The following is a 23,148-nucleotide window of genomic DNA, read 5'->3' on the forward strand; positions in this document are numbered from 1 at the left end:
TATTATTATTATATGACTAAACGTGTATGCATCAAACTCAATTGCTTGCAACAACCAATGTTCAACAATGCGTGGCACAAACCAATTTCTAAAGTACATACTTACTGACCAAATTTGTTTTTTTTCCACAATAAAGGTAATTTGTTTTTATTGAAAAAAACTACTTTTTTAAAAATCTATTTTAGGAAAAGCAAAATATTTATATTAAAGTATTTTCAATAAATAACAATTGTGATAAATTACTATTATAATTTGGTGAATTCTTATCTACCTGACTTAAAAAAGTTGGGTAAAGTTACCTCCAACGTAAAATGTCTTAGAAATATCAAATAATTGTATAATTTTATAATTAATTAAATATGTTAAAATTAAATGGGATCTTTTGATTGGTTGAAGGTACTCTATCCAACTTTTTGAGATGGTAGAGAAGTTGTCCCCATATAATTTTTGTAATATTAAGAGTACATTTCAAAGATTAAATCTTTATAAATATTTAAATTTTATTATTAACAATTGTGATGAATTACTATTATTATTTTTTTACACCATAAATCATATGACTAAAAAACCATTCAAACATAAAATTTTAAGAAATATTAACTTTAACAAAAAAATTAGTCAAAAAATATTTTAATAAAAATGAATCAAAAATCTAAAAGATGTATTTTTCCGTTTAAAAAAAATCAAGTTTCAAGAAATACTAATTTAAACTTAAAATAAATAACAAATTTGTATTCCCCCATTTTAATAATATCAAACAATTATAATTATAAAATTATTAATAATAATAATAATAAATTTTTTAATTAAAAAACTAATTTGAATCACTATTATTAATGTCATTTTTAAGAATTGTAAAATAGACTATCTCACAAAATCTTAAATTTAACACGATTAAACTATAATTAAAAATAATGTTTGTCACTAATATTTGTCACTATTAAATTGAAATGATAAGATCTATATTTATTTTACCATAACTAAGAATCTGAAAATTTAAGATGACATTAATAATTATTTATATTTAAATATATTAAATTTGTAATTTGTTTAGATAGCATATAAATTTTAACATTACCCAAATATAAAAAAAATACTAATTTTGTTTTTTATTTAAAAAAAATATTGTATCAAATTATTTTTATCTATGAATAAATAAAAATTCTTAAAGAGTTAAAACAAAGCCTTCAAAAAGCAAACAATATTTTAGTGAAAGTAAACAAGTAGTCTATATCATTTTATTTCTAGTCAAATCTTATTTAAGAAAAATAATTCCTTTATAAAATAATACCAATTTGAGAAAATAATATTAAAAAAACAAAAAGGAAAAAAAGATAAGAAAACCGTTGAGATATTTTTGTAAAACTTAAATTACTTCAAATCTGGCTCCTCTTGATTTCTATATAAATACCAACACATTCATTCACCAATCTCTCTCTCTCTCTCTCTCTCTCTCTCTCTCTCTCTCTCTCTCTCTCTCTAAGCAAACAGCTTTCTTAGCTTCTCTTTACCGCCGAAAGTTCCAGATTTTCATTTTCAGCTTTTTCTCGTTCATTCAATTCGGTTTTCTTCATGGTAATCATCTTAATCTTGCTCCATTTTTTTCATCATGTTCTATCATAATCTCTTTGTTAATTGTTTCAAATTTCAAATACTCACATGATTAATGAATTCATCAAATTTTAAGTCCTTTTGCTTTTGAATGTTACTTAATCACTTATTTACATAATCACTTAATTATTCAGTTTCATACACTTTGTACCTTCAATTGTATCATTTGATTCATTTCATCATGAGTTACTGTTTGATTTTAGATGTTATTATTATTACTACATGCAACAGTTTTTTTTTTCATGAGTTTATTTTATTCATTTTTCCATTGTTAAATTTCCATCTAGAAGAAAATATATATAGAATTTTCCCTTTTTGTTCCTCAGAATTGAATAACTTGCTGAAATCGTTTTCTTAGAATTTCCACATTGATGATATTTGATTTGATTTTGATTTTTTATTTGACTTATTTTTAATTTTTGGTGATTTCTTTCTACATTTAGATGTAATATATTTTTAACAATTACTAATATACTTGTTATTAAATTTTTTTAATTGACTAGTATTTGATTTGATTTTGATTTTTTTGACTTTTTTATTTTATTTTTGGTGATTTCTACCTTCAGATAAAAAAATATGTTTATAACACGGACACCTCCGAAAAGACGTATCCGTCTTGTCTGGTGTCTGTATGTGTGTCTTGTCTGGTGTCTGTATGTGTGTCTGAATGTGTGTCTTGTTAGATGTCTATATGTGTCTCAGGCTGTTCTTCATAGTTTATAAGAACTAATATATGAGTATTTGTTTGTAAAAAATTGCTAATAACTATATCATTGTGGTAACAGATGCCGAGTGCAAACCCTGATTCATCCGACAAAGACTCCGAGGTATTTGCGGAAACTGATCCAACCGGTCGATACGGTAGATACACTGAACTACTAGGATGCGGTGCGGTGAAGAAAGTGTATCGAGGATTTGATCAAGAAGAAGGAATTGAGGTAGCATGGAACCAAGTGAAACTGAGAAACTTCTGTGAAGAGCCTGATATGGTAAAGAGGCTCTATGGTGAAGTGAGGTTATTGAAAAACTTAACAAACGAAAACATCATTGAGCTTTATAGTGTTTGGACCGACGATGAACACGGCACGCTCAATTTCATCACTGAGGTTTGTACTAGTGGGAATTTGAGAGAGTATAGGAAGAAACATAGGCATGTTTCGATGAAGGCGTTGAAGAAATGGTCGAGGCAGATTTTGAAAGGGTTGAATTATTTGCACACTCATGAGCCTTGCATCATTCATAGAGATCTCAATTGCAGTAATGTGTTTGTTAATGGGAATGTTGGCCAGGTAACTCACTATTCTAATTCTGTTTTTCTTTCTGTCATATTTACAGCATTGATTTTTTGATTCTTATACTTATAGATTTGTGACTATTTTCAGGTTAAGATTGGTGACTTGGGTTTGGCTGCGATTGTGGGGACAAATCACATTGCACACACAATTCTCGGAACACCAGAGTTTATGGCACCGGAGTTATACGACGAAGATTACACAGAACTGGTGGATATATACTCATTTGGCATGTGTTTGTTAGAAATGGTGACATTGGAGATTCCTTATAGCGAGTGCGACAATGTTGCCAAGATATACAAGAAAGTGTGTTCTGGTATTAGACCTGCTGCCTTAAACAAGGTCAAAGATTCAGAGGTAAGGGACTTCATTGAGAAGTGTCTTGCTCAACCAAGGGTTAGGCCTTCTGCTGATGAGCTTCTCAAAGATCCTTTCTTTGACGAACTTGTTGATGATGACGATGACGACGAAAATGCTGCTTATGTTGATTCATACTAAAGAAAAACAGTTCTTATCTTAGTTTTTTTAGTTTGGTTTATTTACCTTTTTTAGTTTATATGTTAATTTGCAATTTGGGGAAGGGCTATATGGTATGATTTGGGCTTATATGGAATGATTTGATTTGATTTGATTTTTTCCCTTCTGCTAAGGCTGAATATTAGGGAGGGCTTAATTGGGGATGTTGTCATTTTGTACATAGGAGATTTTCAACAAATATTGTTAAGCATATATATTGAATGATGATTCTATAATAAATGTTTTGATTCTTATCTTTTACAATGCCCGATTTCGGACCGAGTTAATAAAGGTCGAGATGCATGCATCAAACCATATATCAAACAAAATCAGCAATCAAGCTATACTAATAGGTACCAAAATTTGAATTGAAAAGCAAAATGTAATGTTCCTTTGAATATCATTTTAAAAAAGCATTTTTAAAAAAGTTTTACCAAACCAAACAAAGCTTTTAATCTTCTCATGAAAAGCTAAATCACAAGAAATGAATTTTGAAATCAAAAGAGTCTTTGGTAGTATGTGATATCTGATATCTCTATCTCATTGTCACCTTCAATTATTAAAATGAGATTTTGAGGCAATTTGAAGCAATGTAAGTGTGAAAAAGGTTTAATTTATCATTTGATTTGAAGTCAAAGAAATGAGGGAAGTCATAAGTTTGAATGCAAGTTGAGTAACATAGTCCTATTTGTTTGGAGGCCAGCCAATAGATGAAGATTTCAATGACCATAGTGATGAGTTGTTCATATTTTAAAATGGGATAAATGGCTATTGGAGTAAAGCTAAGGCTAACTTAATGATAAAGAGAAGTGTGAAAGTAAAGTGCTAATTTTGTTGGGAAATTAATTATGGTGGATACCCATTGATTGTGCCACATTTTTTTTTTCTCCTTGAAGCAATAGGCAAATTAGACATTGGCTTTAATATTGTGTCAATCATGGTTGGTCGGTTTTCAATATTGATTTGAATTCATCTAGGTGAGAGATTATACTAGTTCATATAAAACTTGGGTTGGACTAGACCTACTATAAACATCTCAATTTGATTTTAAAAAATAGTATTCATGAACATTTTATAGGTTAAATTTGATTAATTGAAATGTATATGGGTTAACAATTACAATTACACTTACATTAAATTATTTCTCAACAAATAAATAGTTCTCAGAATTTGCATTGGATATCAGTGGTGATAAAATATTCTCATAATTTGCAGTAATATTACATTTTTTTAATTTAAAATTTAAAATTTAAAATTTATCAAGTGAGGCTGGCTAGTGCGCATTATTCTCCTTCAGAGTTGGAGTGAGAGATTGTGTTTTGTTTCTTCGATTTCCACAAAATCAATGAGTTGCCAAGAAAAACAGCAAAGCCTGTGACAGAGCGTCGTGTCGAAGGGCAAGCAGCCCAGTCGCTATCTGCAAAACCGGAAATAAGTAAGTCAGAAGATGCAAAATAAAACAGTGGCTGAGTTGTTGTACGACAAATGAGATGTCGGGTCTAGTGGTTGTTAAATAAATTAGCTGACCTATGAGTCTACGATATTATGTAGAGTCGTGATAGGGAGGAGATGTGTTGCGGTGAAACTTTAATGAAATATTATAAGGACTAGGAGATGGTTTAGTAGCAACAATATCTATTTTACTTAGTAAATCAAGAACATAGTGATGTTGATTAACTAAAATACTAGATGATGATCGTGTCACTTCAAGGCAAAGAAAGTATCGAAGAGGTCCAAGGTATTTGAGACAAAACTGGCTATGAATAAGAGATTTAACATTTTGGATTTCTATAAGGTTATTACCCGCTAAGACTAAATCATCTACATAAACTAACAAAGGTGTGAAACTATCAATATAAGATTTAATAAATAAAGAGTAATCAGCATGAGAATGGATCTAACCAATTGAAATTAAAAATTCAAACAATTTTGAATACCATTGTCGACTAGCCTGTTTAAGTCCATAAAGACTTTTATAAAGCTTACAAACATTTGTGGGGGAAGAAGGAGGAGATAGAGTGAAACCGTTGGGAACTTTCATGTAGACTTCCTCTTTGAGATCCCCATGAAGGAATGCATTATTGACATCTAGTTGTTCTATATGCCAATTCTTGATTGAGGCTAAGGCAAGGAGAGTCCGAACTATTGTTAATTTAGCAACGGGTGAGAAAGTGTCAAAAATAATCGACATCTTCAAGTTGCGTGTATCCTTTGGCAACAAGCCTAGTTTTGTACCTGTCAATAGAACCGTCAGCAAGATAATTAATTTTATAGACCTGTTTACAACCTATTGGTGTTTTATTAGGGCGAGATCAACAATGGTACAGGTGTTGGTTTGCTGAAGGGATTTAAGTTTAGATTGCATGGCTTGTATCCGACAGTCATGTTTGCTAGCTTGTAGGTTCAGGTGTAGAAGAAATGGAAAGAAAAAAATTATATATTTGTTGTCGCAGTTATCATAAGATATGATGAAGGAAAGCGGGAAAGGAGGTATGAGAGGATTAAGGGAATTTGGTGAATTTAATTGGAGAAGGTTACAGTGATAATTGTTGAGATAAGAATGAGGTTTTGTGTTCCTAATGGAACGTCTAAGGTTAGGTGTATGAGGTATGAGTGTTGAGACAGTAGGTTATCGAGGAGGAAGGGGGAGAGAAAGTTAAGTGGTAGGGTTGAGTGGAGGAGTAAAGGAGGGTTGAGATGTATTGGGTAATGGAGAGTTAGGCAAAGTAGGAGAAGAGTGAGTGTTGTCATAAGACAGGGGTTCTAGGTCGGTGGAGTCATAATGTATAGTAGGTAAAGGTGGGAGGGGATTATGATCAGGAGTAGTAGCAAAGGGAAATTGTGATTCATAAAAGGATATGTTTCTGGAAACAAAAAAATTGTTAGTAGAAAAATTAAATAAGAGATATCCTTTTGTACCTTCTTGATATCCTAAAAAAACACATTTTGTTGATCTAGGGTCAAACTTAATACGATTTTTTTAATAGTAGAAGCATAAGCTAGACATCTAAAGCATTTTAAATTTTCATAAGAAGGATTGGTATTGAAAAGTAAGAAATATGGAGTGTTATTATGCATAAGAGGAGACGATAAACAATTAATTATGTGAACAACGTGAGCTATAGATAAATGCCAAAAACTTTTAGGTAGGTTAGCTTGAAAGAACAAGGATCATGCAACATTAAAGGTGTGTTGATGTTTTCGTTCAACAATGCCATTTTGTTGAGGGAATTCAACACATGATCGATGGTGTGAGATTCCTTGAGAGTGATAAAAGTCAGTCATCAAAAATTCAGGCCCGTTGTTTGTGCGAATACATTTAAATTTTGAAGAAAATTGTGTATTAATATAGGAAATAAAGTTAAGCAAATGTTTGCGAGTTTCACTCTTCTGGGTCATGAAGATGTCCCAAGTGAATCGAGTGAAGGCATCCATAAGGGTGAGAAAAAATATTGTATTGGTGACAGAAGGGGTTGAATAAGGGTCCTAAATGTTAGCGTGTAAGAGTTCAAAAGCTTTAGAAATGGTACTAATACTATCAGGATAAGGCAAACTTTTGTGCTTAGAAAGGTGACAAAAATGACAAGGCATATCTTTATTAATGTTGTAAGTAATTGCAGGAAAAAGTGAAGACATAGTTTGGTGTACAGAATTAGAAGGGTGCCCTAAACATTTATGCCATATATTAGGAGTAACATGACCAGAATATAATTACAAGTAAAAGGGGTGGGGGTAAAGGGGAAGAGATGGCATGGGTTTGTAGAACATATAGGTCTCTATGCCTATTAGTTGAACAAATCACTTTATGGGAATGTTGCTGCAAAATAAGGCATTTAGTGTTACTGAAAGTGAGATGGCATAGAGAAGAGTCAATAAGTTTAGTTGCGGAAATTAAATTAACACTAAATGTAGGAATATAGTAGACAATATAGTGAGAGTTAAAGAGTTGGAGAGAAAAATAGTTCCTGCGATGTTGGTTGAGACAATAAAGTCATTAGGAAGTTTCATGTTTATAGGCGTAACATAAGAGTAAAAGGAGAAGTTAATGATGTTAGGGGTTATGTGATGTGTTGCACATGTATCAATTACCCATTATACATGTAGCTTACCATCCAGAGAAGTGGAGATAGAGTTGATATTAAGGAGAGAGGCGTCTGAGACAGCAGGAGAAGAGAAGGATGCTTGTTGTTGAAGGATTATTAGGATTTGATGATATTGGTCTTGCAAAGCTGCCAATGTGATTGGAGAGTCTTGAGTAGTTTTAGAAGAGTCTTCAAGGGGAGTACACTTTGTTGTATTATTGATCGAAGGTTTGGAGCTCTTGTAGCTATATATATAACCCGGTGTATAACCATGTTTCATGAAGCATGTCTCCGCTGCGTCCACAATGCGTGCAAACTCTATTGGAAGAGGAACCAGGCTCTCATACCATATTAAATTCTCATAAATCCAAATATGAAAACATTTTATTTCTTAATCAATTGAGTTATAGGTATAGTATCACAAGTCATTTATATACAGAAAAGAGAAACTCATCTATGCTATACGGGTGGGACCTTCCTAATTTCTCGGAATCATAACGACTATATATTATATGCTACCTATATATGTTAACAAATTTTAAAAATTTTCGATCGTTAATTTAACAAAAATTATTAATAAGATATATTTTAAAGAGTTTAAAGATCAATATAATACTTTTTAAGTTAAAGTAGCAAATGTATATTTTTTGAAGTTAACGTTAAAACCGTAAATTATACTAAGCCTCTTATATTCATATAATTTCTAAGTAGTTTTAATGCTTTAGAAATATGTTTGAATTGATGGAGTAGAACGAAATAGAGCAAAATGAAACATATAAAATTGAGTGAAGCAGAGCTTAATCAAATAAAAATTCAATTCTATTATTTGTATATTTTTATAATTTGAAGTAATAGAAGAAAACAAATTAGTTTATTCTATGCATATACCCGGGAAATGAAAAATGAAAGATTAGATGAATGAAACAAATGTGAATTCAAAATCTTCACCTATTAGATAAGGTAATTGGTTGTAAATCATATAATAGTATGAGGAATATTTATTTTGGCCGCAAAAGGATGACAATGATCCTTCCTTATGTTTCAAACACGAAATGTTTTATTTTATCTAAAGACATAACAAAGCAACGATAATAACAAGTGTTACATAATAACGACAAAACATTGTACGTAGAATCCTATAATGACTAGACATGTCCTTATCCATAGTGTCAATATAGACCCATGATTCATTCAACATACATCCACACAAAAAATGAAGAACACAAGAGATTTCACAATGTTCTTAGTATCTTTCTTCATAATCATGTTCTATTCAAGAGGTGAGTTACTATCATCATCATTAGAGTCTCATTCTTTCTTCACTTTCCTTAAAGCTCTTGATTCCGATAATGTTTTCAACATTACCAAGATATCCAATCCATGTTTTAACAACAAGTTCAAGGGTGTAACATGCAACTCAAATGCTACAAATATTATAGAGATAAACCTTGACAACATGAACCTTAGTGGCATATTTGACGTGGATTCACTATGCAAACTCCAAAACCTTAGAGTTGTTAGTTTAGCTAATAATAATCTCAAAGGGAATATCTCAAACTCAATTTTGCTTTGTAGAAGGTTGGTTTATTTAAATGTAACCAATAATAAACTAAGTGGTAGGTTACCAAAGGCTTTGAAAAGATTGAAATATCTTAAGAATTTGGATTTGACTAACAATAATTTTTCTAGTAATTATATGGTGCAATTTAGTAAGCTAGAGAGTGAGAGTGATGTGGTAGAAAGAATAGAGCCAACACCAAGTTCTTTAAATTCTAATGATAAATCTGAACATGGAAAGAAAGCATGGTATTCCCATATTGAGATTTTGGTAGGGTTAGTTTTGGGAATTGGATTGCTTTTATCATCACTATACTTTATGGTAAAGAAATCATCTAAATTAATGGGAGAGAGTGAGGTGAAGAAGAAGCATATAGATTCTCCTATGAAAAAGGTGACAAATGAGGTGAGGTTAAAAGGGGGTGTTAATAGTAATTCAGAACTTGTGTTCTTTGTTGAAGATCATGAAAGGTTTAGTTTGGAGGATTTGTTAAGAGCTAAAGCTGATTTGAGAAGTGAGAATTTTTGGAGTAGTCTTTTTAAGGTGAAACTTGAGAATAATGTTGAATATGGGGTGAAAAGAATGAAGAATTTGCAAGTTTCTTGTGATGAGTTTTGTGAAATCTTGAAGAAGATAAGTGAAGTGAAGCATCAAAATATTCTCCCTCTTGTTGGTTACCGTTGTACAAGTGAAGAAAAACTTATCATTTACAAATATCAAAGCAATGGAAGTTTGCTCAACCTTTTAAATGGTAAGTTAAGGTTGTATGTTTTTTTAGTTGCAATATTCCACACACTCATCACAAACATGTCATATATTTAAGCGCACTCATACACAAACACATATGAACACTTATGCATTAACACCTTTAGAAATATGTGTGTTGCCCTAAAAATACTATATATATATATATATATATATATATATATATATATATATATATATATATATATATATATATATATATATATATATATATATATATATATATATATATATATATATATATATATATATATATATATATATATATATATATATATATATATATATATATATATATATATATATATATATATATATATGAGAGTATATCAAGTGAGAGCATTTTATAATTAGAGATGAGAGGAATAAATACTAACCATTGGATTTATCAAGAGAGAGAATGTAATAGCCACATTAATGCATTAACCTTCTCTCTTGCACAATCCAACGGTTGATATTTATTTCTCTCATTTTAAAATACTCTCACTTGATATGCTCCCATATATATATATATATATATATATATATATATATATATATATATATATATATATATATATATATATATATATATATATATATATATATATATATATATATATATATATATATATATATATATGTGTGTGTGTGTGTGTCAATATATTATACTTTTTACATTATCGATGTCACAATGTTTAATGACTCATATAATATGCATGTATAAATCTACCAGACTTAAATTTATTATAGTAAAAATTTTCATGTATTCACTCTAATAAGTGAATAAGAACGCTTTAGAGAAGATGAAATAACGTACATTTCAATTTGAGCAAATCAAATTTAAAATGTGAGTCGTTTATCTAATAGTTCGAGTTTATCAATTATCATAAATGCGTGACAGCTAATTATAAAAAATCTAAATTCATTTTGATCTCGGATTATTTACATAATACTATTAAAATTTCCTCTCAATTAACAGTTAACAAAGTGATATTGTAATTATGTAGATTATATAGCGAAGAGAAAAGTTTTTCCATGGAAACTTCGTCTCGAAATAGCACGTGGAATTGGGAGGGGTTTGGCCTTCATATACAAGAAATTGGAAGAAGGACAGATCAATATTCCTCATGGAAACATCAAGCTATCAAATATTCTTCTTAATGAAAAAAACGAAGCACTAATAAGTGAACACGGTTTATCAAAATTCTTCGAACCAAACCGAGGAGCTACTCTCTTTTCCTCTCATGGACACATAGCCCCCGAAAGAAGTTTAACCGAAAAAGGCGACGTCTATAGCTTCGGGGTGATCCTACTAGAATTACTAACCGGACAAAGCACAGAAGCTAGTAGAATCGATCTTGTTCGATGGGTAAGATCAATGGTGAGAGAGGAATGGACAGGAGAAGTTTTTGATAAAGAAGTTAGAGAGAATGATCAACAAGGTGCATTTTCATTGTTGAATATTGCTCTTAAGTGTGTGTCCGGTTTACAAGAAAATAGGCCAAATGTTGGAGAGGTTTTGGACATAATAGAGGGGGTTATGAATGCACATGAAAAACAAGAGTTGGAATTTTCTACTTCAAAATGTTGTTCTAGTGGATCTAATCAAGAATGTTGTTCACTTCATCAAATCATACCTGATACATGGGATTCTCCCGGATCAAATTATTGATGTTTGTGATTTTTAATGAGATATGTAGTATTGTTTTAGCATAAATATTAAGGTGATTCCTATGTACAAACCTTATTAATCAGGTGATTTGATGAAATGTTTGTTATAGGTTAGGAATATATTTTATGTATGTTGATTTGTTGCTTATAATTATAATTCTCATTTAAGACTACAGTCAGAAATTCAACTTATTTTAATCGGGAAGGTAAATAGGCATTTCTGTTTTTGTTTAGTCCATTTTGCAAAAGTTAGAAAAAAAATTGAATAAGGATTTAAAACCTCGGTCCACATGAAATAAATGATGACGGGACATGGCAGGTTCACATGTTTTGCCATAATTGAATGAGGATTTAAAACCTCTGTCCGCATGAAATAAATTGATGACCATAATTACTGTTATTGTTTTGCCAGAGGGAGATGTTGATGATTCTAGGATCTGGAGAAGCTCTAATTCGGGGGAGTTAAGCTTAAAGATTGCCTACAGGTTTCTGCAGAAACAAATTTCCTCTCCTGTCTTGCCCCGGATCAATAAAGTTTTCCCTTGGAACAAATGTGTTCCACCTACTCAATTCATGTTGGTTTGGAGAATTTTACATTGCAGACTGCCCACAGATGAGAATATGTTAGTAAGAGGTTTCTACCATACATCCATGTGCACTCTTTGCAAGATGAATGTTGAGACAACACCTCATCTGTTCTTCCATTGTTCATTTGCCAAGAATATATGGAATTGGCTCTGCCAGAAGCTGCATTTTACTGGTAGCATTGGCAACATTCAAGATTGTATTGATTTGCTTAAAACTCAACATTCTCCTCAAGCCTTGGATGTTACTCTTTCTTGCATTTGTAACTGTTTTTACCAGGTTTGGAGGGCTAGAAACCTTGGCCGGTTTGAAGATAAAAGGTTGAACTGGAAATCTTGTATTAGCATAATTTTGGCAAGAGCTAAATTGGTGGGGGATAATTCTTTGTAGTGTTCTAATAACCCCATTCAGAACTTCACAATTCTCAAGGGTTTTGATGTTAGCCTGCACCCGAGTCGTCCTTTATCTTCTAAGGAGGTCCTTTGGCTTCCTCCGCCGCAAGGTTGGATAAAAGTCAATATTGACGGGCTTGCTATTGGAACTCCATCTTTGATGGCATGTGGAGGGATATTTAGGGATGAGAATGCTTGTCATATTGGGAGTTTTAGTGATTTTTTGGGTAATGGAAATGCGGTTATGGCTGAGATTTTGGCGGCAATTATTGTTATGGAGAAAGTCATTACCTTAGGCTGGAAGAAAATTTGGTTGGAAACGGACTGTACATTCGTTGTGGAAGCTTTTAGTAACTCTTCTCTAGTTCTGTGGAGTATCAGATCTCGTTGGCTCAATTGTGTTGCGTATAGTCGCACTATGGACTTCATGGTATCCCATGCTTATAGGGAGGCCAATTGTTGTGACGATACTCTGGCGAACATAAGTTTTTCTTTACGTTGTTATTCTTGGTTCCTGTATGTGCACTCTACTATAGCTAAAGATTACCTCTTGAACAAGGAGGGTACACCTAGGATTAGGCTTTGCTCTTAAAAGGGGTATTGGTTTGGCCCCCTTGTGTATTTTGTTTTCCTTTTCTATTTTAATATATTCTTTAATTTAAAAAAAATGCCTATAATTATAAAGATGACCAATCGGTAAAAGACAAGATTAGATATGATTCACAGTACTACCCAAACCAGAATTATTAAACAACATAGTACAAACGAACACAAAATATATGAGTTTAGTATCATTATATGTTAGTGGTTTATTTTATTTTTATACTTAAGTGATCAACTAAAGAAAATGATTGCATATAAACACAATGTAAACAAAAGATATGCAACTACTTTGAAAGAAAGAAAAGTGTGAAGAAACTACTACCTCATACATAATAATTTAGAATTTAAATCATGTAACTATTAATAGGGAGCAAAGCATTTCAATTATAATTTACCAGCAAAATCATAATAGCTTATTTTCTTTCCATTTTTTAATATATAAAAAAAATCTTAAGTTCGTAATGACTATCCAATTTTAGTTTATTCTTTATGTATGTTATTTGGCAACTACAAAAGTTATATTTTATGTTAGAGTAAGACAATTTTAGAATTCACAACCTTTGAATATGAAATAGGAATGCATATAAGTTTTAATGTGGTTAATTAGTTTTTATCTAATAGATTTTTATTACTCTTTTGTTTTTCTTTAACTAATAAGTTATGCTTTGAAATAGGGATGATAAAAGAAAATTTCTTTACCCACCTCCCTATGGGGGGTCACCCCCAGCGAAATTCCCAAACTACCCCTGCTTCGGAAATGAACTTCCGAAGCGCTTTTTTTTAAAAAAAATTTCCTTGATTCGGAAGTTCATCTCCGAAAACACCTCATGGGGGGTGCGTTCGGAGATGAACATCCGAAAACACCTCATGGGGGGTGAATTCGGAAGTTCATTTCCGAATTATGCAGAAACTGTGTTTTTTTTATGTTTTTTCTTAAACGCAACCGCATTTTAATTAAACGTTACCGGCAAATAAAATAAACAATAGATAGACTGAAAACACTAATATGATAAATAAAAAAAAAATACTAATATGAAAATATTATATACAAACCGAAATAAATAAAAATAGTGTGCTAAATATACAATCCAAAATCAAAAAATGAATAAACCCCACCACTACTGGGTGTGCCTAACCCGCTCACCCTGGGCCCTCCTCTGCCGCCTGTACCCCGCCGCACGGCCCGCATCAGTGACGATGATCTCCATCACGGCGACTGCCTCTGGTCCGCCCTGATGAATGACACCTCGATCCAACGCGTCCCGCCCAAGCATCTCTATCCGCTGGCAGATCGGAAGGAGATCAATGGCGTGGTCATCCTCCGCCTGCCGGTTCTCCAGGATCTCCTCGTGTGCTGGCCTAGGAGCGCCGGGAACGTCGGGTCTCAAGAGAGGATGGGACACCCGGTAGAACCATGTGACGTACCCCTCCACACTGTGCCAGTCCTGGGTGACCCGCATGCGACGGTACTCCTCCGGTACCACATGATGCTGCCACTCCTCCCATATGGCAGTGAGCTGCACTCTGGTCACTGTGTCAGGAGCAGCCTCGAAGGGTGACCTGGGTATGATCTGCACGAACCCAAACTGCCGCATGCACCGCTCCGGGAGATACCGGACCATGATGTCGGTCCCGCATGCCAACCAGCCTGAATATAGAGCAACCCCGTCGAAGGGGACAACCTGAGCATAGTCGGCGAACGGCCTCCAGGTGACGTCGTCGTGCATCGTGCGGTCCAGGTACAGGCGGTATGGTCCCACCGCATCGTTCCCCCTCTGGAGGGCGTATCTGGCGGCCCTGGGCATGGCGTCAACATACGCAGGATCGATGTGGAAGCCGTGGATGCGGGAGAAGTAGGAGATGATCCAGCTCTGAAACACAAATACGATAATGTATTAAAAATAAATACGAAACATAAATAAATAAATAAATACGAGAATGTGTTAAAATCAAACGTACCGTAAGCAGAGTGCAGGATCCGACCAGCTGCCTCGTCCTCCAGTTGGAGGCCTCATTCAGCTTCTGGTAGAGATATGCCAGAGTAGCTGTCCCCCAGTTCCACTGGTGAACGGTATCCAGGTCCATGAAATAGCGGAGGTAGGTCACATCGACATACCTGGCGCTCTTGTCCACAAAGCATGCAGCGCCTACCACATGCATGTACCAGCACCGAAGAGCGCAGCCGCGGTGATACTGTGTGAACAGCTCGTCACCCGCAGCCTCGGCCTCGGCAGCCGCGTCCAGATGGTGCTCAAAATAAGTCTTCAGTGTGGTGAACCGGATATGAGGCCCAGATGTCGTGGCGCACTCAAAGTGAGCAACCTCCTCCTCCATACCCAGATAGAGCGTCATCCACTCGATGGCCTGGACCCTCTGGATCCGGGAGTGGTCCAACAGCGGCCCCCTAATCGGCAGGTGGAGAAGACACTGCACGTCGTGCAAGGTGATCGTCATCTCCCTAACCGGCAGGTGGAAAGATGACGTCTCCTTGTGCCAGCGCTCCACAAATGCCCCCTGCATGCCGGTGCTGATGGTGGTGTACCCGGTCATGCAGAGCCCGCTAAGCCCTGAACCTCACACGTGGTCGTTAAACCACTGAGCTGCTGGTTTAAACAGACCAAAAATCTTCCTGGAGTGGTTCACCATTTTCAATGGCTCTCTCTCCTGTTAAAAAAAAACAAATAAGCGAGAAATAAACGGTAAAATTATAAAAAATGGTGACAAATAAACGGCTAAGTTAAAAAAAAATACCTCTCCCTCCCAGATCCGCCGAGCGACGTGATCCTGGTAGTGAATCAGCAGGGAAGTGTCAAAAGGCCCTCCCGGAAAGCTATCCACCTCCTGCTCCTCCTGCTCCTCCTCCTCCCCGACTGGAGGGTCAACATCCGGTATGACCTCCTCCTCCTCCTCATCCTCATCCTCCTCCTCTCGCTGGCGGGAAGAAGATACCCGAGCCAGCCTACTCCTAGAGCCTGAAGCAGATGAACTCTCCACCAAGTCTTATGGAACGCGGACACGGCGTCCCCGTCCCTGCCCCCGTCCCTGGGTCGACGCCAGCTGCGCCGCCGCCCGCTCGCGTCTAGCCGACGCAGTCTGGGACTCTCTCCCCTGTCTGATGCGTGTTGGCTGGTCTGACATGATCCTGTAAACAATCGAAATCGATTAATATGCGAGACAAATGAAAAAACAAAAAAAAATGAACTTCTGGTACAGTTCGGAAGTTCATTTCCGAAAACTGGGATGGAGGTGTTTTCGGAAATGAACTTCCGAAACACCCCCACGCAGAGCTTCTCTGCAACCTCCAATGGCAGACCCAAAAACCTAAACCAAATCCATTTTTTTGCCTACTAAACATCCTAATATCAGTACTAAGCTATCTTAATGTCATTTTTTCAGATTCTAAACACCCTAATATAGTTTAATCAAATAGATCTAAAACTTGAAAAAACAATGATAAACTTACCAATTAGTGTTTAATGATGAGTTTGGTTGAGTTTGGAAGAAGAGTTTGGCTACTTCACACTTGCTTCTGCAGAAATTTCGCCTATGGAAGTGTTTGATGATGATTAGGGTAAATGATTTGGGGGAGGGGAAGAGTTCTGCTTAATCTGCAGAACGCGTTTTATTTCGGAAGTTCATTTCCGAAATTGTAGTTTCGGAAATGAACTTCCGAAATAAGACATTTTTTCAAAAAAAAAGGCGCTTTCGGAGATGAACTTCCGAAAACACCTTTTTCATGCATTTCGGAAGTTCATTTCCGAAGTCAGGGGTATAATGGGGTTTTCACCAGAGGTGGACTAGAAGATAGGGAGGTGGCCAAAGAATTTCTCTGATAAAAAACCGTCTATATGACGAGACATATAGTTTAATAGCTACATACATATAAAATAAGAAAATATTAACGAGTGTTTCCGAAATATTTGTTGAAAGATTAAAAAAAAAAAGTAAGTTAGACATCTTTTAAGAGATTAAAAAAATAATTTTAAAGAGATTAAAAAAATAATTTTAAAAAAAGTTATATTTATTACATTAAAAATTAAAATAATAATTAATGTTTCTAAAAAATATTGTGTGTATTCAATGCATTGAACATACATATTTTATTTTAAAATTCTTATATGAGTTTAATGCTGATGGATATTCGAATTCTTTAATAAATTATAAAATTTAATTAGATATTTTTAATTTATTATACTATTATTTTGTAAAGAAAGTAGTCTTTATATTTTTTTTTACTATTTATTTATGAAAATATATATAGATCATAATTTAAGTTTCTTTATTTATGAAAATCTTTTATATTATATATAAATCATAATTTAAGTTTCTTTTATATTTGAGACCTCACTTCTCACCATTACAATCCACATTTTTCTCACCATAACTCAATAAAAATACGATCTTTTGAGAATTTTACACCATTTATTTAAAATATATCGAGCTTTTGAACATAGGATGTTGATCATAAACAATAAAACTTATTTGCATATATATTTTTAGGGAATCCAAAAGTCACAGTCATTCTAGAGCATTCCAAATAAAATGAGTGTCCTTGGAAGAAACACCTATGGTTAATAGTTCAATAACCCTAAGTTGAAGGTTCTCGAAAAGTAATTATCACGTTTGATTTCAAATAGCTTCCAAAAGAAACTAGGACATCCTTATCCATACTCAGGTAGAGGTCAATGATCGTCCATTAAGTGCCTTCAATGTTGTAACTCACGATTCTAAATAAGAATAAACTAATAAATATTAGGTAATACTTTTGTATACTTTTCTGTTGAATCATTTTTTCTGATGATTTTTTTAATATAATATTTTGTCAAAGCTTAATATTATTATTGTTACTATTAACTTTTTTATATAAATTTAATCTCTTGTTTCTTTGAAGTCATCTACATCTCCATAAACACAAATATCATATTATTCATATTAATAAAAAAGAAATTAAAAAGGCTAAGGAATAACTTGTAATAAAAACATTTTTAATTGTTATTAAAATGTTGAGAATAAAAATAAAACTCCAATATAAATATTAAACTATATCAAAAAAATTGAATTCAATTTTTTTAAATAAAAGATTTAGAGAATCAAAATTTACTTTTAATTAAAGTGATACCAATAGTAATATTGCAATTGTGAGTGATATTAAGTAAGAGTGTTATTAAGTAAGATGAATGATCCTACTTTAATGTATGAGTTCAAATTTTTTTACTTAATCCGTCAAAAATAATATATTAGATAGATGAGTGTCATTTATTTTGTCACTCTTATCTTTAATTTATAATAAAACTAATTCGAAAATTACCCGTCTAAAAAACAATAATAACGAATTGATATTTGATACTTGTTAAAAAAAGAGAATTGAATATTTTGTTTGTGTTGGAGTAGAAAATTAAAAAAATTGAAATGTGTACTGTATAGAATCAACTTACAATTGGTGAGGGAGTATCATATAGAATCATCAATTTAATAGTTCTCAATGATGAGGGAGTATCATATAGAATCATCATTTTAATAGAATACTCTATAGTAAGTGAGCTATGATAAAAAGCATAGACTAAAAAATGAATGGTGCAACCAACATGGACACTCTCCATCTGAATTTTGGACCACTTTATCACTTAGAATCATATCATAAACAACAAGAACTTTTTTGGTAGATGAAATCTGATTTCTCAATTATTAACATACAAAACAAAAATAAACACAAGATTGTTAAAACAGAACAAAAGTTCATATAGTAGTTAAGATAGGACCATGTCCATGACAACATAAAAAATTAAGATATGGACCACATTAGATCATGATCATATCATACTACATTATTACATTTCATTACTGATCTAAAAACTAAGTAACCAAAAAAAAAAACTTAGAAGAAAGCTCTGCTACCGTAAAATACGCGCGAGTTACTACTCTTCGATGATTGTAGATTCCGTTGGGAGCTCGAGTTTCCTGAACTAGTTGGTCCATTTTCAAAGTCCATAGGAAGTTTCATTTTCGCTAGTGACTCGGTAAATTGCTGCATACTTTTCATGTACATGTCTACTATATCCTGCTGCACCATCTTTGGTTCTGGCTCGATATTCACACTCGCAACAGGTTTCTGAAATGACTCATTCAGCAACGTGTTTGACGAATCACGCTCACCGTCTTTGACATCAACGCATTTCTCTCGCTCGTTTGAGCTTGCAGACGGTGAAAGAGAGAAAACTCCATTCGATTCAGCCTTAGCTGGTTGATTAGATTCAAAACTAGATGCTGATAAGCTTTCTACAAATTGAACACCTCTTTCGGAACCGAGACTTTCAGTATCAGAAGTGGCCAAAGTATCGGCGCCAAAGTATTCTGAAACCATTAAATGGTATTCACTTGCAATTTTTGGATCCGGGAACTCGATTTTATCTAAATCTCTCACGAATGACTCGCGTATTTCTAAGTCATTCTCAGTTCTGTTTTTGTCCAGTTCAACATTAGGCCTCGAAGAAACCACCATAACATCAGGTGAAACGCCAGCGTACGAGAGAGATAATCGCACAAAACCTGCGGGCGAATGGAATAGATCGGTCGAAGAAAGAGAGAACTCTTTCTCTAATTTCCCGTCTTTCATCAAAATTTCACACAAAGGCACCAAAGCAAAACCAAGTAACTGATCTTCGAGATAATTCGTCACCCTGCTAAGCATCCATATCTCACATTTGAGAGAAGACTCGACCGTCCTAACGCTCAGACGAAGATTATCGTTAAACACGGGGTTCCTTCCTCCTCCGTTGATGATTTTGGTAGAGACGGAATTCTCCGGATCGCTAGTTAAACAAATCTTAGCATAAACATCTTGTTTGTGGTATATGCAGATGTTATGAATGTCTCTAGCCTGATGAATGTAAACATCAACTACTCCAACGAATTCGTCGTCGTGATTAGACATTGCAAGAGCTTCTTTTCTGTTGACTTCAATGTCCTTAGATAAAGGACTTGAGGTTTTTGTCAAAACATCAGATTTGTACTTCTCAGCATCTTCCATGACAGAGATCTTCAATGGTGACACAACAGATTGTGGAGATTCCATTATAAGAACCTAGAAAATCACAAAAAAGTTAAAAAGTAAAATTCAAGAATATCAACACACCCTATGTTAAGAAAAAACTTTAAAGTAAAGATACTAATGATTATGGTTAGATTAAGGGTAAGTTTGAATGAGCTTACTTGAATATATCTATAAGTTGGTTTCAACTTATTTTCACAAATAATTGTATGTTTGGTTCCCAGTTGAAACACTTAAAAATTATTATGGATGTGTAGAATTGATTTTGATATCTCAAAACAAAACTAAGTCCTCACTAAATCACTCAACAGTCAACACAGCAATACCAAAAAAGTATATAGAAAACTCAATTTTAAGCCAAAATAAATATAAGGTAGAGAACCAAAAATGGAAAAAGGAAACAAAATTTGAATAAAAACAAAGATAGATATAAAGTTATTATGGTTTTACCTGTGTTAAGGAAAGTTCAGTTAGCTTGCAGAGTGAAATATAGTATTGGGTTTGTTTCTAATTCCAAGTTTTTGGGTGTTTGGAACTTGTGTGAAGTGTGAATGAGTCCTTGTGTTATATGTAATTTACTAATTTGGGGTCTTGGAGATCAATATATATATATATATATATATATATATATATATATATATATATATATATATATATATATATATATATATATATATATATATATATATATATATATATATATTAGTCGCTTAGTATGAGATAATAAAAGTGGTTCCAATAGGGTTAGTATGAGAGAAACAAAATACATATCCAGTGATTAGGATTAGTGCTGAAGAGGAGATAGGAGATGGTGAACAGCAGAGGATCCATATCCTAAAATGACCCATCATCATCTTCAAAAGGAAGAATTTGATATTTTGTCTTGAATTTCAGTTACTTGTAAATTTTAAAGTTAAAGTCTATTTTTAATTAGGATTTTCTATCAAATTTGATCGTGTGGTCTCAAATATGATATTTTGTCTTGAATTTCAGTTACTTGTATATTAAATCTAACGGTCAAAATCGTCTATTGAATCAAACTGTGTGAACCAGCTCTTGCACACAATTCCAGTTTCTACTTTTTATTTTTTATGAGTCTTTATGACAAACAAGGAATGGGGTGTGGGAAAGGATAGAAAAGTTGACGAATGAAAATAGATTGATGTGCATTTTGCAGTTGGAGGTGGGGTATTGATGCATATGACTTTTTCTTCATTTTTCTTCTTATGCATTATTTTATTATTTTTATTCATTATTTATGACATGATTTACCTTCAATTTCAAGTTTTGTTTCTGTTGAAACATTTTTGTTAGAGTTTTGTGGAATAGAAAACTGATTTTATTGAATGACATTGAGGTGGCATATATAGTCTTACAGAAATACTAGTAGGAAACCCGTGCTGTCGCACGGGTCTGGTCGAGATTTCATATTACATGTATTTAATTTTGACTTACAAAGTTCTTTTATATATATTAAATATTTATGCAATAGTTTGTATCTCATAGATATGTTCACATCTACCCGTGAATTCAGATGAGTTAACAAACCTCAGTTGAATTCAAATAAGTTAATTCTAAAAATTTATTAAACCTATTTTAGATATTATTTTATTTTTCCAAACCTAAAAATATATGACAGTTCCCCGTCAAATTTCAAATTTACAAATTTTACAAATCTAAAATGTATGACAGTACCCCCGTCAAAAAATGAAAAAGCAAAAATGAAATATTTAAAAATTAAACAAATAGTAAAAATATCAATATGTTAATAGAGTAATTAGATATGAATATGTAAAATTATAAAAAAAAGTATAAATCCTTTGGTAAATAATATATATTTATGCCCATATATTTAAAATAATCACATTAAGTAGTCTCCATTGGATAGTGTAATAAATATAAGGATCTAAAATTTAAAATGTTTTTTCAAATTAATTCTAAAATAATAATAATTATGAAAATTTCATATCTTCTTTTTATTCTCATTTATACAAATAATTGTATAAATAGTTAAACCTATTACATTCATAAAATTATTTGTAACTTATTCACGTTTATAAAAATAATTATATCTTATTCAATTTATAAAATTCACTATATTAATAAATTTTTATCTTTTATCATTATTTTTTATGATTACCATTTATCATTAAATTTTCATGACTACCATTTAACATATTTTAATAATGATTAAAATTATGAAGTTAATTTGAAAAGATTCCGATAAGTTTTAGTTATTTCATAAGTTTACAAAAATTACAAAATCTCAATTGATTTTGTTTTTTTATTAACTTTTCTATAAAAATCTAAATAATTTCAAAATATATTTTATCTCAAATAAGGATCTAAATAATTATAAAATAGGAAACTCATTTTCTAAATAAAATTTATTTAAAAATGACTATATTAAGTTAAAAAGACAACTTTTAAATCACTTTTATAGTAAAAATATTTTAAATTGAAAATCTAAATTATTGGTATGAAAAAAATTAACAAATAAAATAAATTAATTATTAAATTTTATATAGGAAAGAAAAATGTTTTTGTCCTAAGATTTATTAAACCTATTTGAGATATTATGTCATTTTTCCAAACCTAAAATGAATCCTATTTGAGATATTAGATCATTCTTTCAAACCTAAAATGAATCATATTTGAGATATGAGGTCATTTTTCCAAACCTAAAATGTAGGGCAGTTTCCTTCAAATGATTAAAAGTTTCTACGTTATGTATATTATTATAATAGTTTAAATTATTATAATTAATGTATATTATTTTTTAGGTTTTTATAAAGAGACAATGCGGTGATAAAACTTTATGATATGTGTACTAATTAAATAAAATAATAATATATAATTGCAGAAATGTAAAAAGAATGATAAATTTATATTTTTCATAACAAATTAATTTAGTAACATAAAACTTTAAGACACTATAAAAAAATTAAAAAATAAAATTAACAAAAATAAAACTTTAGTAACAAATAAAATTTTAAAAATAAAATGAAATCGAATTTGATAAGTAAATTAATTAATTAATATT

At 32.3% G+C, this 23,148-nt stretch overlaps 3 protein-coding genes across 3 annotated transcripts; 2 read left to right on the forward strand and 1 right to left on the reverse strand.

The window, feature by feature from the left end:
* Positions 1-1,455: 1,455 nt before the first annotated feature.
* Positions 1,456-3,710, forward strand: LOC131617795 (probable serine/threonine-protein kinase WNK11). The gene is made up of 3 exons (XM_058889050.1): positions 1,456-1,575; positions 2,397-2,900; positions 2,994-3,710. The coding sequence occupies exons 1-3, from the start codon at positions 1,573-1,575 to the stop codon at positions 3,399-3,401; spliced, it is 915 nt and encodes a 304-aa protein (XP_058745033.1). The 5' UTR covers positions 1,456-1,572; the 3' UTR covers positions 3,402-3,710.
* Positions 3,711-4,948: 1,238 nt separating this feature from the next.
* LOC131617796 (probable inactive receptor kinase At2g26730) lies at positions 4,949-11,478 on the forward strand. The gene is made up of 4 exons (XM_058889051.1): positions 4,949-4,966; positions 8,669-8,720; positions 8,779-9,810; positions 10,814-11,478. The coding sequence occupies exons 1-4, from the start codon at positions 4,949-4,951 to the stop codon at positions 11,476-11,478; spliced, it is 1,767 nt and encodes a 588-aa protein (XP_058745034.1).
* A 7,261-nt stretch (positions 11,479-18,739) lies between these two features.
* Positions 18,740-20,710, reverse strand: LOC131617797 (uncharacterized). Its single transcript, XM_058889052.1, has 2 exons — positions 20,556-20,710; positions 18,740-20,138 (listed from the first exon to the last, which is right to left on the reverse strand). The coding sequence occupies exon 2, from the start codon at positions 20,127-20,129 to the stop codon at positions 18,933-18,935; it is 1,197 nt and encodes a 398-aa protein (XP_058745035.1). The 5' UTR covers positions 20,130-20,138; positions 20,556-20,710; the 3' UTR covers positions 18,740-18,932.
* Between the last annotated feature and the right edge of the window lie 2,438 nt (positions 20,711-23,148).

Source organism: Vicia villosa, linkage group LG7 (assembly GCF_029867415.1).
Source record: "Vicia villosa cultivar HV-30 ecotype Madison, WI linkage group LG7, Vvil1.0, whole genome shotgun sequence".
In the NCBI taxonomy this organism is placed as follows: domain Eukaryota; kingdom Viridiplantae; phylum Streptophyta; class Magnoliopsida; order Fabales; family Fabaceae; genus Vicia; species Vicia villosa.

Coding starts and splice junctions, on each gene's coding strand:
- LOC131617796 (XM_058889051.1), top strand. Junction 8,721..8,778: donor CATCCACACAAAAAATGAAG/AACACAAGAGAT, acceptor TGTTCTATTCAA/GAGGTGAGTTACTATCATCA. Junction 9,811..10,813: donor TTTGCTCAACCTTTTAAATG/GTAAGTTAAGGT, acceptor GTAATTATGTAG/ATTATATAGCGAAGAGAAAA.
- LOC131617795 (XM_058889050.1), top strand. Junction 2,901..2,993: donor TTAATGGGAATGTTGGCCAG/GTAACTCACTAT, acceptor GACTATTTTCAG/GTTAAGATTGGTGACTTGGG.
- LOC131617797 (XM_058889052.1), bottom strand. CDS start 20,129: ATGGAATCTCCACAATCTGTTGTGTCACCATTGAAGATCTCTGTCATG.